We start from the raw sequence: 14,744 nt of genomic DNA, 5'->3' as shown, positions 1-14,744 counted from the left end.
GGTGTGGGGTATATCAGAGTGTTACAGTGAGGGGTGTGGGGTATATCAGAGTGTTACAGTGAGGGGTGTGGGATATATCAGAGTGTTACAGTGAGGGGTGTGGGGTATATCAGAGTGTTACAGTGAGGGGTGTGGGATATATCAGAGTGTTACAGTGAGGGGTGTGGGGTATATCAGAGTGTTACAGTGAGGGGTGTGGGATATATCAGAGTGTTACAGTGAGGGTGTGGGATATATCAGAGTGTTACAGTGAGGGGTGTGGGATATATCAGAGTGTTACAGTGAGGGGTGTGGGATATATCAGAGTGTTACAGTGAGGGGTGTGGGGTATATCAGAGTGTTACAGTGAGGGGTGTGGGGTATATCAGAGTGTTACAGTGAGGGGTGTGGGGTATATCAGAGAGTGTTACAGTGAGGGGTGTGGGGTATATCAGAGTGTTACAGTGAGGGGTGTGGGGTATATCAGTGTTACACTGAGGGGTGTGGGGTATATCAGAGAGTGTTACAGTGAGGGGTGTGGGGTATATCAGAGAGTGTTACAGTGAGGGGTGTGGGGTATATCAGAGTGTTACAGTGAGGGGTGTGGGGTATATCAGAGTGTTACAGTGAGGGGTGTGGGAGATATCAGAGTGTTACAGTGAGGGGTGTGGGGTATATCAGAGTGTTACAGTGAGGGGTGTGGGGTATATCAGAGAGTGTTACAGTGAGGGGGTGGGGTATATCAGAGTGTTACAGTGAGGGGTGTGGGGTATATCAGAGAGTGTTACAGTGAGGGGTGTGGGGTATATCAGAGTGTTACAGTGAGGGGTGTGGGGTGTATCAGAGTGTTACAGTGAGGGGTGTGGGGTATATCAGAGAGTGTTACAGTGAGGGGTGTGGGGTATATCAGAGTGTTACAGTGAGGGGTGTGGGGTATATCAGAGTGTTACAGTGAGGGGTGTGGGGTATATCAGAGTGTTACAGTGAGGGGTGTGGGGTATATCAGTGTTACAGTGAGGGGTGTGGGATATATCAGAGTGTTACAGTGAGGGGTGTGGGATATATCAGAGTGTTACAGTGAGGGGTGTGGGGTATATCAGAGTGTTACAGTGAGGGGTGTGGGATATATCAGAGTGTTACAGTGAGGGGTGTGGGATATATCAGAGTGTTACAGTGAGGGGTGTGGGGTATATCAGAGTGTTACAGTGAGGGGTGTGGGGTGTACCATTGCGGATTGCCTCATGGTTGTCTCTACTCCCCTGTCCCCCTCCCTCATTCTCAGTCTCTCTCACTGTTATATCCCCTGTCTGTGTTGGGTCTCTCCATCTTCTCTGCCTGAATGACCCAGGCCACGCACTCTGCCTTGTTATCTCTGCTTTTACCTCCTTCTCGCACTCCTCCCGCTCCCTTTCTTCGTTTTGTCTCTCACAGCCGAGTGATTTTAATTTGACAGATCGTCCGGAACCTCCTTTCGATCTGCTGCTGAAGAAGATCGGGGAGAGGGAGGTCCAGTTGTCCTGGAGCCCTGGAAATGACCACAACAGTCCCATCCAAGGTAGGAACACGGGACAGATCCCAATCTCTGTGCCGAGGACAGGATCACTGGTTTGATTTGAATTGATTTATTATTGTCACCTGTATTAACATACAAGTATTGTTTCTTGCGCGCTGTACAGACAAAGTATACTGTTCATAGAGATGGAAAGGAGAGGGTGCAGAATGTAGTGTTACAGTCACAGCGAGGGTGTAGAGAAAGATCAGCTTAATGTGAGGTCGGTCCATTCAAAAGTCTGACAGCAGCAGGGAAGAAGCTGTTCTTGAGTCGGTCGGTACGGGACCTCAGACTTTTGTATCTTTTCCCGATGGAAGAAGGTGGAAGAGAGAATGTCCGGGGTGTGTGGGATCCTTAATTATTCCGGCTGCTTTTCCCCCGAGGCAGCGGGAAGTGTAGACAGAGTCAATGGATGGGAGGCTGGTTTGTGTGATGACTGGGTTTTGTTCATGGCCTTTTTTAGTTCCTTGCAGTCTTGGGCAGAGCAGGAGCCCAGACCGAGCTGTGATACAACCAGAGAGAATGCTTTCTATGGGGCATCTGTAAAAGTTGGTGGGATTTGTAGGGGGACAGCACTGGGAATATCATCTATACTGTGATTTCAGGAAGAAATTAGATATCGCTGTTGGGGCTAAAGGGATCGAGGGATACCCCGGGGGGGTGGGATCAGGATATTGAATTTGATGATCGGCCATGGTCAAATGAATGGGGCAGCAGCTTGAAGGGCCAAATGGCCTCCTCCTGTTGTGTCTGTGTGCCGTGTCGAGCAGTGGGGGTTCTCTGTTGCCTGCTCTTCTCTCCCTGGTTTTTGACGTGTCTTTTCTGTGCCCCGTTGCGTCCAGAATTTATTCATCGAGTTTGAGGAGAATATTTTTGAACCAGGGAAGTGGCACCTCCTCAAACGTGTGGATGGGGACGTGCAGGAGGTCAGACTGGAGCTCTCGGCCTACGTCAGTTACAGCTTCCGGGTCATCGCCAAGAACCGCTTTGGAATGAGTGCCCCCAGTGAGGGCACGGAACGCTTCATCACCCCCTGGGCAGGTGGGTGGAGGGGCAGCGGGGCCGGTGTGGGCGGGCGGGATAGGGAGGAGGCGTGTTTTGATTTATTATTGTCAGTTGAGAACAGCCCCAACAACACTCGAGAAGCTCGACACCATCCAGGACAAGGCAGCCCCGCTCGATCGACACACTAACCACACACGTGGGGGAGGTGGTGGCCTGGAGCTATTTCAGAGAATCATAGATTCCCCACAGGCAAAAGGAGGCCATTTGGCCCATCGAGCCTGCACCGACCACAATCCACCCCCCCACAACCCCACATATTTACCCTGCTAATCCCCTTACACTAAGGGTCAATTTAGCATGGCAAATCCACCTAACCTGTGCATCTTTGGACACTAAGGGACAATTTAGCATGGCCAATCCACCTAACCAGTACATCTGTGGACTGTGGGAAGAAACCTGAGCACCTGGAGAAAACCCATGCAGACACAGGGAGAATGTGCAGACTCCACACAGACAGTGACCCAACTGGGAATCGAACCCGGGTCCCTGGCGCTGTGAGGCAGCAGTGCTAACCCATTGTGCCACCATCATTAAGGTTATTAATCCAGAAACTCAGCTAATGTTCTGGGGACCCGGGTTCGAATCCCACCACGGCAGATGGTGGAATTTGAATTCAATAAAAAATATCTGGAATTAAGAATCTACTGATGTCCCATTGTGGGAAAAACCCATCTGGTTCCTTTAGGGAAGGAAATCTGCCGTCCTTACCCCGGTCTGGCCTACATGTGACTCCAGAGACACAGCAATGTGGGTGACTCTCAAACTGCCCTCCGAGGGGCAACTAGGGATGAGCAATAAATACTGACCCAATGATGATGCCCAGGTCCCACAAATGAATAAAACAAAAGTATTGGGATTCAGTGAAAAGTATTGTTTCCTGCGCACTATACAGATGAAACATACCATTCATAGAGTACATAGGGGGGAAGGAAAGGAGAGAGTGCAGAATGTAGTGTTACAGTCACAGCGAGGGTGTAGAGAAAGATCAACTTAATGTGAGGTAGGTCCATTCAAAAGTCTGACAGCAGCAGGGAAGAGCTGTTCTTGAGTCGGTCGGTACGTGACCTCAGACTTTTGTATCTTTTTCCTGACGGAAGAAGGTGGAAGAGAGAATGTCCGGGGTGTGGGGGGGTCCTTAATTATACCGGCTGCTTTCCCCGAGGCAGCGGGAAGTGTAGACAGAGTCAATGGATGGGAGGCTGGTTTGTGTGATGGGATTGGGGCTACATTCACAACCCTTTGTACAGTAACACAGTGGGTCAGCACTGCTACCTCACAGCGCCAGGGACCCTGGGTTCGATTCCCAGCTTGGGTCACTGTATCGGTGTGGAGTTTGCACATTCTCCCTGTGTCTGCGTGGGTTTCCTCTGACAGTCTGAAAGCTGTGCGGGTTAGACAGACGGGCTGCGTTGCATGACCTCCTCCTGATCCTATCTCTCTCGACACAGTAATAGCTGGGGAACCTGAGCAGTCCATTCCAGGAGCGCAGGAAGGGGGCTGAATGCCCCCAGGACCCCGTCCTACCCCTGGAATGGAGAGACCTCCCTCCATGGGGGTGTTGGGTATAGCTACGGTGCAGGAACAGGCTGGGGGGGGTTGGTCAACGGGACGGCTCAGCTCACCAGGAAGCCGGTGAAGTTATTGAGTAATTGGTCTGTGGTTCCTGGCTCCTGTCCAATCGATGTTTTATCTCCCACTTCGCAGCCCCAGAGAAGAATCCGGAAGGAGTGAAAGGTGAAGGAACACAACCCAACAACATGGTCATCTCATGGCAGGTACAGCAACTCCTACAACCCCTTCCTATCTCCGTAACCCCCTCCAGCCCAGACACCCCCTCCCTATCTCTGTAACCTCCTCCAGCCCCCCTACACCCCCTCCCTATCTCTGTAACCTCCTCCAGCCCCCTACACCCCCTCCCTATCTCTGTAACCTCCTCCAGCCCACCTACACCCCCTCCCTATCTCTGTAACCTCCTCCAGCCCCCCTACACCCCCTCCCTATCTCTGTAACCTCCTCCAGCCCCCCTACACCCCCTCCCTATCTCTGTAACCTCCTCCAGCCCCCTACACCCCCTCCCTATCTCTGTAACCTCCTCCAGCCCCCTACACCCCCTCCCTATCTCTGTAACCTCCTCCAGCCCCCTACACCCCCTCCCTATCCTCTGTAACCTCCTCCAGCCCCCCTACACCCCCTCCCTATCTCTGTAACCTCCTCCAGCCCCCCTACACCCCCTCCCTATCTCTGTAACCTCCTCCAGCCCCCCTACACCCCCTCCCTATCTCTGTAACCTCCTCCAGCTCCCCTACACCCCCTCCCTATCTCTGTAACCTCCTCCAGCCCCCCTACACCCCCTCCCTATCTCTGTAACCTCCTCCAGCCCCCTACACCCCCTCCCTATCTCTGTAACCTCCTCCAGCCCCCTACACCCCTTCCCTATCTCTGTAACCTCCTCCAGCCCCCCTACACCCCCTCCCTATCTCTGTAACCCCCTCCAGCCCCCCTACACCCCCTCCCTATCTCTGTAACCCCCTACACCCCCTCCCTATCTCTGTAACCTCCTCCAGCCCCCCTACACCCCCTCCCTATCACTGTAACCCCCCTCCAGCCCCTACACCCCCTCCCTATCTCTGTAACCTCCTCCAGCCCCTACACTCCCTCCCTATCTCCATTGGGACTCTGTGTGTGTGTGGACAGGTTTTGGTTTGGGTCCTGGGCTGTGTTTTGAAATATGTGAAGTTTTCAGAGTACGAGTGAGTTTGCTAAGCTGTGTCCAGTAAGATGGTGAAGACTGAGACACATCTATTCCTGCCCACGGTTTCCCTCCACATTGTGAATGTGTCTGTCAGGAGGATGCAGCTCCCATTCTCCGTGTTGTTTGCGATCTCCGGAGGGTGTGACAACCTGACATCGATCTCCGAACCCGAACCTAATGGTTAAAAAAACCAGCAGGATGTTATAATGGGGGACAGAGAGAGAGACACAGAGACAGACTGAAGAAATAATCAGGGAGTTGAGTTAGAGATGGGCGGAGATTGCAGCATGAATATTGTCAGAATGTTTCAGCATTGCTGGGATTTTAATATTCACCCCACAGTGCGGCGCTCCCTCAGCACTGACCCTCCCACAGTGGGGACTCCCTCGGCACCGACCCTCCCGCAGTGCGGCGCTCCCTCGGCACCGACCCTCCCACAGTGCGGGACTCCCTCAGCACCGACCCTCCCACAGTGCGGGACTCCCTCGGCACCGACCCTCCCGCAGTGCGGGACTCCCTCAGCACTGACCCTCCCACAGTGCGGGACTCCCTCGGCACCGACCCTCCCGCAGTGCGGCGCTCCCTCGGCACCGACCCTCCCACAGTGCGGCGCTCCCTCAGCACCGACCCTCCCACAGTGCGGCGCTCCCTCAGCACCGACCCTCCCACAGTGCGGCGCTCCCTCAGCACCGACCCTCCCACAGTGCGGCGCTCCCTCAGCACCGACCCTCCCACAGTGCGGCGCTCCCTTGGCACCGCGCTGTGAGGTGGTCTCGATTGGGGGTGTTTGACTCTCTTCGGTGGGGGTTTGTCCCTGAATCTAGTGATTGGGAGTGAGATGGGAGGTTAGAGTGAGTGTGGAATGGTGTAATCTGCAGTCAGCCCCTGACCTGTTGTGTTGTGTTCAGGTGCTGAGACCACTGGACTGGAACGCTCCGAACCTGCAGTACATTGTGAAGTGGAGGCAGCTGAGCCAGGACAGCGAGTGGAAGGAGCTGGTCGTCGAGAGCTCACCCTACCTGGTCAATTCCACCCCCACTTTCGTCCCCTACCAAATCCAGGTGCAAGCCTTTAACCAGGAGGGAGCGGGGCCCGAACCCCAGACCGTCATCGGTTACTCCGGAGAGGACTGTGAGTCAAGAGGGTGTTGTGGAGGGAGGGAGTGTCCCTCAGCACGGAGGGAGGGGATCCGCGAGGAGGAGGGGGGGGGGGGGTTGCGGAGGCTGCTGCTTTTCTATAAACTGTGCGCCTCTCTTCCAGACCCCCTGTCCAGCCCGGAGGCCGTGAACATGGTGAATGTCAGCAGCTCTTCAGCCCGAGTAACATGGAGCCCAGTCAGTGCTGAGTCTGTCCGTGGCCACCTCAGAGGATACAATGTAGGTACCAGCACCCTCACAGCCCCTCTCCGTCCCCCCGAGCCTCTCCCCATTGTGACTCTGTCCCCCCACTTCAACTCTATCCATATCCCTGATTCACATGTGTGCGCGAGAGTGAGCGTGTGCGCGCGCGAGAGTGAGTGTGTGCGCGCGCGAGAGTGAGCATGCGGGCGTGCGAGAGTGAGTGTGTGCGCGCGCGAGAGTGAGCATGCGGGCGCGCGCGAGTCTTGGGAATGGACAGGGTTGTGCTATTGGGCAGCTTGTTCAGGTATCTGTGCCACTCGCTGCTTATTCTGAGCCCTCAGACAGAGGGTGATGGTGATGTGCGATGTGTGTGGGAGGGGAGTTGAATTCTCTCACTCCTCTCTCTCTGTCTGTGTCTCTCCGGTTTGGTACAGATCACTTACTGGAAACAGCAAGGCCCAGAACGACACCACCTGACTGTCCATGGGAACCGCACTCATGCGCTGCTGAAGGGACTCGAACCCTACACTCGCTACAGCCTGGAGGTGACAGTCTTCAACGGCAAGGGGGAGTCTAACGTCACACACCCACCCCACCAATTCACTACCCAGGAGGGAGGTAAGGACCTTCTCCCTGTGCCAGCTCAGTGTGAGAGTGCGGACACTCTCCCCATTCCCCCCCCCCCAATCCCAGCTGCCGTACCCTTTTCCAAACATCACTGGATTCCGGGGAAGTGCCGGAAGATTGGAAAGCGGCTAATGTTACGCCGTTGTTTAAGAAGGGTGGCAGGCAAAAGGCGGGGAATTATAGGCCGGTTAGTTTAATGTCTGTTGTAGGTAAAATGTTAGAATCCGTCATCAAGGAGGAAATAGCGAGGCATCTTGAGGGGAATTGCTTGATAGAGCAGACGCAGCACGGTTTCGTTAAGGGGAAGTCGTGTCTGACAAATTTACTGGAGTTCTATGAGGATGTGTCTAGGGCGGTGGATAGAGGAGAACCGGTGGATGTGGTCTTTCTAGATTTTCAGAAAGCGTTTGACAAAGTGCCTCACAAGAGGTTATTGCAGAAGGTCGAGGGACATGGAGTTGGGGGTAGGGTGTTAGCGTGGATAGAGGACTGGTTGTCAAATAGGAGGCAGAGAGTGGGGGTCAACGGGTGCTATTCGGATTGGCGGTTGGTGACTAGTGGAGTGCCCCAGGGGTCGGTGCTGGGGCCTCAGCTTTTTACCATTTATATAGATGATCTGGAGGAGGGAACCGAGTGTAGGGTGTCGAAATTTGCTGATGACACCAAGATTGGGGGAACGGCGAATTGTGCGGAGGGTGTGGAGAGTCTGCAGAAGGATCTAGATAGGCTGGGCGAATGGTCCAGGAAATGGCAAATGGAATTTAATGTTGGCAAGTGCGAGGTGGTCCACTTTGGTAGGAATAATGGTAGGAAGGACTATTACTTACGTGGCGAAAAACTGCAGCAGGCGACGGTGCAGAGGGACCTCGGGGTCCTTGTGCATGAGTCGCAAAAACCCAGCCTGCAGGTGCAACAGGTGGTCAGGAAGGCGAATGGGATGCTGGCCTTCATAGCGAGGGGGATTGAATATAAAAGTAGGGAGGTCTTGCTGCAGCTGTATAGGGCATTGGTGAGGCCGCAGCTGGAGTACTGTGTGCAGTTTTGGGCGCCGTACTTACGCAAGGATATTTTGGCCTTGGAGGGAGTGCAGAGGAGGTTTACTAGGCTGATGCTGGAGTTGAGGGGGTTGAGCTATGAGGAGAGGCTGAATAAACTAGGCTTGTACTCGTTAGAGTTTAGAAGAATGAGGGGAGATCTCATTGAGACGTATAAGATGATGAATGGGATGGATAGGATAGAGGTGGAGAGACTCTTCCCGCTCAGAAAGGACAGTAGGACTAGGGGGCACAGCCTCAAGATAAAGGGGGGGCGGTTTAGAACGGAGTTGAGGAGGAACTTCTTCACTCAAAGGGTGGTGAATCTCTGGAATTCTCTGCCCGTTGAAGTGGTGGAGGCTGCCTCGCTAAATATTTTTAAGACGCGGGTTGATGGGTTTTTGATAAGAGAGGAAATTAAGGGTTATGGGGAGAGGGCAGGAATGTGGAACTGAGCCACGACAGATCAGCCATGATCTTATTGAATGGCGGGGCAGGCTCGAAGGGCTAGTTGGCCTACTCCTGCTCCTATTTCTTATGTTCTGTCCCAGCTCAGTGTGAGAGTGCGGACACTCTCCCCATCTGCCCCCCCCAACCCCCTCCCACCCCACCATCCCAGCTGCTATATCCTGTCCCAGCTCAGTGAGAGAGTGTGGACACTCTGTCTCCAGCTCCCAGTCAACTCTTCCTCACTGCAATGCTCGCTCTTCCAGTTCATCCTGCAACACTACTTAGCATTTACTACTGCTTCCCTTCCTCCTCTCTCTTTGTCACCCTCTCTCTGTCTCTCTCTCTCTGTCACTCTCGCTGCTTCTCTCTCTACTCCAGTTCCCAGTCCTCCGGGTTTGCTGCGTCTGGATCTGCGAAAGGACACAGAGGCCATCGTCTCCTGGAGCCGCCCCCATCGGCCCAATGGTGTTCTAACAGGATACGTACTGCAGTATCAGCTCAGTAAGTACCTGAGTGTACACTCACATCACCCTGTATCTAACCCCGTGCTGTACCTGTCCTGGGAGTGTTTGATGGGGGGGACAGTGTAGAGGGAGCTTGACTCTGTATCTAACCCTGTGCTGTACCTGTCCTGGGAGTGTTTGATGGGACAGTGTAGAGGGAGCTTTACTCTGTATCTAACCCTGTGCTGTACCTGTCCTGGGAGTGTTTGATGGGGGGACAGTGTAGAGGGAGCTTTACTCTGTATCTAACCCCGTGCTGTACCTGTCCTGGGAGTGTTTGATGGGGACAGTGTAGAGGGAGCTTTACTCTGTATCTAACCCCGTGCTGTACCTGTCCTGGGAGTGTTTGATGGGGGGACAGTGTAGAGGGAGCTTTACTCTGTATCTAACCCTGTGCTGTACCTGTCCTGGGTATTGTTGATATAAATTATATTTTAAAAGCTTCCAACATCCTTTGATGTCTGTCTGATTGGCTAAACAATGTGATTCCTCTCACTGTGGAATAGCTATTGCTATCAGCTCCCCTGTAACCCTTGATGGAATTGGTCAGTAGCGGGGAAGGGGCAGAGGGAGGTTCACCCGGATCGGTTCCAGAGGTTGAGGGGACATCAGATTCTGTTGGAGGGAGAGAGAGAGAGAGACGAGGAGAAGCTGGGATCGTTCCCCTCGGAGTGGAGAAGATTAAGGGGGAGATTGAATCGAGGCAGTCACTATCGCGAGGGGGCCCCGATCGAGTGAATGAGGAGAAAGTGTTTCCCAGCGACAGGAGGGTGGGGAACCAGAGAGTGAGGGAGGGGGAGACACAGATTGAAGAGAATTGGTAAATGAACCAGAGGCGGGAGAGAGATGGAGAGAATTTTATTGAGACGGTGAGTTGTGATCTGGAAGGTGCTGCCTGAGAGATTGACCCTGAGAAAGGGGGAGAGAGACTGGAGGGGGGAAATACACAGTGGTTAGCACTGCTGCCTCACAGCGCAAGGGACCCAGGTTTGATTCCTGGCTTGGGTCACTGTCTGTGTGGAGTCTGCACATTCTCCCCATGTCTGTGTGGGTTTCTTCCAGGTGCTCCGGTTTCCTCCCACAGTCCAAATATGTGCAGGTGAGGGTGGATTGGCCGTGCTAAATTGTCCCTTAGTGTCCAGAGATGTACAGGTTAGTTGGACCTCTGTCAGAGAGTCAGTGCAAACCCAACAGGCTGAATGGCCTCAGCAGCACTGTAGGGATTCTGTAACTCTTTGGGGGAGAGATCAGGGTGGGGAGAGATTGACCGGGGGGGGGGGGAGTGGGATTAAGTGGGCAGATCTTTGACAGAGCTAGCAGTGGGCTGAATGGCCTCCTCCTGTGACACTGGGTGTGTGTTTGTGTTCGGACAGTTAACGGGACAGAGGGTGGCCCCCTGAGAGAAGTGAACATCTCGTCACCCCTCACAACCACCTTCACCGTACACCGGCTCCTGCCTCACTCCGTGTACAAGTTCCTGGTGGCGGCAATGACATCGGCAGGTCGAGGACGGCCAATCAGCAGAGAGATCTTCACCAGCCGAGAGGGAGGTGAGTGAGTGGAGGCATCGCTGGAGGGGGGAGACACTCGAGGGAAACCACCTCCCTCAGGTTGGAGTGTCACCCCCCCACCCCCTGGAAACTACAGCAGCAATAACTCACTGACAGTGACTTACCCTGAGAGATATCCCCAGGAGTGACACAGTCTCTCTTCTCTCAGGCTCTCTTTTTCTGTGTCTCTCTCTCTGTCTGTCTGTCTCTCTGTCTGTCTCTCTCTCTCTTTCTTTCTCTCTCTGTCTCTCTCTCTTTGTCTCTGTCACTGTCTGTCTCTCTCTCTCTCTCCTCTCTGTCTGTCTCTCTCTCTTTCTCTGTCTGTCTCTCTCCTTCCCCTCTCTCCTTCCCCTCTCTCTCTCTCTCTCTCCTTCCCCTCTCTCTCTCTCTCTCTCCTTCCCCTCTCTCTCTCTCTCTCTCTCCTTCCCCTCTCTCTCTCTCTCTCTCCTTCCCCTCTCTCTCTCTCTCTCCTTCCCCTCTCTCTCTCTCTCTCTCCTTCCCCTCTCTCTCTCTCCCCTTCCCCTCTCTCTCTTCCATTCTCTCTCTCTGAGAGAGTGAGAGAGGAAAAAAAGAGAGCGAGAGAGAAAGAGCGCCGCACTGTGGGAGGGTCGGTGCCGAGGGAGCGCCGCACTGCAGGAGGTGGCTGTGTGCATATTTGCTGTGGTTTTTCTTCCAACTGTAAAGACCCTTGTTCAGTGAGTGTAAATATAATGTGCAGTCTGTGGAGGCAGGTGGATGCGCTGCGGTTCAGTGTTACCCCTCTGGGTGCTGGGAGAGCCTCGGGGTTACGAGTGGGGAGCGGCAGTGAAACCACCAGCGCTGTAATGGTTAAACCATCACTGCCCGTGGGTGAATGAGGCTGAGAATCTCCGGGCTGTCATCCCCCCCTCGGGCCAGAGTGTTTTTGGGGTTCTCTCTCTCTCTGATACTGTCCCTGGGGGTAAAGTGTTAACTCTCTGTCCTGTCTAGAACCCAGAGTTGTGAAGAATATCAGCTGCTCAGTGGGTGAGACACACGCTAATCTCAGCTGGATCAGTCTGGAGGGTCACCGGGTCACAGAGCTCCTCATTCAGTACATCAAGAAAGATGGTGAGTGGGTCAACACACACACACACGCGTACACACACACACACACATACACACACTCTCACACGTCTCACACACATGCGCTGATACACAGCAGACTCACTCACACGTGCACTCATGTACATGCACGCACACACACTCGTACCCGTGTTTATGGATTACTCTCACGTGTGCACTGTAGGAGGGTGAGTGTTGTTTCGGGGGTGTTGATGTGTGTTCTGTCTCTAGGTGTTGGTGATTGGATGGACACAAAACCCGTCAACTCCACTCAGAATTTCTTCATACTGCCGGCTCTGCAGCCGGGAACTCCGTATCGTATCAAACTGTGGCAACTCGGACGCTTCAAAAACATCACCGTGTGGGACAAGGAGGTGGAGACAGTCGGACCAGGTACAGCCCGGAGTTAGATACAGAGTAAAGCTCCCTCTACACTGTCCCCATCAAACACTCCCAGGACAGGTACAGCACGGGGTTAGATACAGAGTAAAGCTCCCTCTACACTGTCCCCATCAAACACTCCCAGGACAGGTACAGTACGGGGTTAGATACAGAGTAAAGCTCCCTCTACACTGTCCCCCATCAAACACTCCCAGGACAGGTACAGCACGGGTCAGATACAGAGTAAAGCTCCCTCTACACTGTCCCCCCATCAAACACTCCCAGGACAGGTACAGCACGGGGTTAGATACAGAGTAAAGCTCCCTCTACACTGCCCCCCATCAAACACTCCCAGGACAGGTACAGCACGGGGTTAGATACAGAGTAAAGCTCCCTCTACACTGTCCCCCATCAAACACTCCCAGGACAGGTACAGCACGGGGTTATATTTTATCTTCATCTCAAAGAGGTTGGAATATAAGAATAGAGAATTCTTGCTAAAAATATACAAGGCACTGGTCAGACCCCACCTGGAATATTGGGAAACTGTCTGAGTCCGTTTATCTAAGGAAGGATATCCTGCCATTAGAGGCAATCCAGAGAAGGTTCACTCGATCAATTTTCTCATGAGGAGAGGTTGAGGTTGAGTAGGTTGGGCCTGTACTTACTGGAGTTTAGAAGAATGAGAGGTGACCTCATTGAGACACATCAGACTTGCGGGGGGTGGGGGGGGCGGGGTGGGGGGGTGACAGGGTGGGTGCTGAGAGGCTGTTTCCCCTTGTGGGAGACTCTGGGACCAGAGGGAATAATCTCAGAGTGAGGGGGTCGCCCACTGGATACACAGATAGGGAGGAATTTCTTCTCTCGGAGGGGAGTGAGAGTGTGGAATTCCTTCCCACAGAGGCCTGTAGAGGCTGGGTCACTGAGTGAGTTCAAGGCTCAGACAGACAGATCCTTCATCAGGAAGGGAATGGAGGGGTTACGGGGATAAGGCGGGAAAGTGGGAGTTGAGGGTTATCCCATCATTGAGTCGGTCTTTCCCTTGTAGTTAAGCAGCCGTGTCAGTTCCTCTGGCACCCCCTCCAGAGATAAGGCAGCCGACTGCTCGCACTCTGCGTACTGCTGTTAGCGATTGGAAATAAAGGGACATACCACAGCTGGTTCCAACTATATAGCCGAGTTAGTTCACCCCCACAGCCTAGTGTGTTTAACTATAATCGTACCTAAGAAGAAATATCTCACAATGAAGTCTTTGCCTAGACTGAGTCAAACAGGGCCACGCAAACACAGGATCCCTTAACCAGACACGTATCGATCCAGCTATACTCCCAGTGCTCGCCTAGAGAGAGCGATGGCATTGTGTGTGTGTGTGTGTGTGTGTGTGTGTGGGGTGGGTGTGTCTGAGGGGGGTGCGGTGTGGTGGGGTGCCTGAGGTGGTAGAGGGTTCTGAGTGAGTGATGGTGCACTGAGTGTCACTTGGGGCAGAGTGAGGGATGTTGGAGGTGACTCTGGAGGGGGGTGGGGGGGGGGGGGTGAGGGTGAGGGACATTACCCCCCCCCCCCCCCCAACCGAGTGTGTGTGGTTTGGCGGGGGGGGTGGTTTCACACTGGGCACGGCTGACGTTGTGAATGTGCTTCCTTTCTCCCTGATTGCCCTGTTGCTGCCACGGACAAGCTGTTACAGAGATCAACAACGGCATCGCCACCCAGGGCTGGTTCATTGGATTAATTAGTGCCATCGTCCTCCTCACCCTCATCCTCCTCATTGTCTGCTTCATCAAGAGGAACAAAGGAGGCAAGTACTCAGGTAGGAACAAGCTGGACGGGGACCAGAGGGCCCCCCCCCCACTCCCTAACCTCTCCCTCCCCCCCACCATCTCCATTTCCTCCCTCCCCACTTACACGCCCCCTCACCTCCCTCTCCTCTCCCCTCCTCCCTCTCCACACCCCCCTCCCATCCTCCCTCGCTCCCCTTCTCCCCTCCCTCCTTCCCCTTCCCTCCCTCCCCCTCTCTCTCTCTCCCTCCCCCCCTCCCCTCCCCTCCTCTCCTCTCCTCTCCCCTTCCCTCTCCCTCCCTCCCTCCTCCCCTTCCCCCTCCCTCCCCCTCCCTCTCCTCGACTCCCCTTCCCTCTCCCTCCTCCCTCCCTCCCCTCTCCCTCCTCCCTCCCTCCCCTTCCCTCTCCCTCCTCCCCTCTCCCCTCTCCCTCCCCCCTCCCTCCTTCCCCCTCCCCCCTCCCTCCTTCCCCTCCCCTTGCCCCTCCCTCCCCTTCCCTCTCTCCCTCCGCTCCCCCTTCCCCCCTCCCTCCCTCCCCTTCCCTCTCCTCCCCTTCCCTCTCCCTCCCCTTCCCTCTCCCTCCCCTTCCCCCTCCCTCCCCCTCCCTCTCCTCGACTCCCCTTCCCTCTCCCTCCTCCCTCCCTCCCCTCTCCC

At 54.4% G+C, this 14,744-nt stretch overlaps 1 protein-coding gene across 1 annotated transcript in view; it reads left to right on the top strand.

The window, feature by feature from the left end:
- Window positions 1-14,152, top strand: part of LOC145340525 (neural cell adhesion molecule L1-like) — a gene marked incomplete at both ends in the record, with an annotated part of 36,902 nt that extends 22,750 nt beyond the window's left edge. Inside the window, 11 exon segments of the mRNA XM_080184994.1 lie at window positions 1,433-1,540; window positions 2,381-2,572; window positions 4,301-4,371; window positions 6,257-6,479; window positions 6,609-6,724; window positions 7,123-7,306; window positions 9,178-9,300; window positions 10,676-10,852; window positions 11,822-11,941; window positions 12,167-12,328; window positions 13,992-14,152. Coding sequence (XP_080041120.1) covers window positions 1,433-1,540; window positions 2,381-2,572; window positions 4,301-4,371; window positions 6,257-6,479; window positions 6,609-6,724; window positions 7,123-7,306; window positions 9,178-9,300; window positions 10,676-10,852; window positions 11,822-11,941; window positions 12,167-12,328; window positions 13,992-14,152 — 1,637 coding nt within the window.
- Between the last annotated feature and the right edge of the window lie 592 nt (window positions 14,153-14,744).

The sequence above is a fragment of the Carcharhinus amblyrhynchos genome, unplaced genomic scaffold (assembly GCF_965287045.1).
Source record: "Carcharhinus amblyrhynchos unplaced genomic scaffold, sCarAmb.v2.hapA chromosome_1108, whole genome shotgun sequence".
In the NCBI taxonomy this organism is placed as follows: domain Eukaryota; kingdom Metazoa; phylum Chordata; class Chondrichthyes; order Carcharhiniformes; family Carcharhinidae; genus Carcharhinus; species Carcharhinus amblyrhynchos.
Note: the sequence above shows the minus strand (reverse complement) of the source record. Positions and strands in the feature narration are given on the sequence as shown.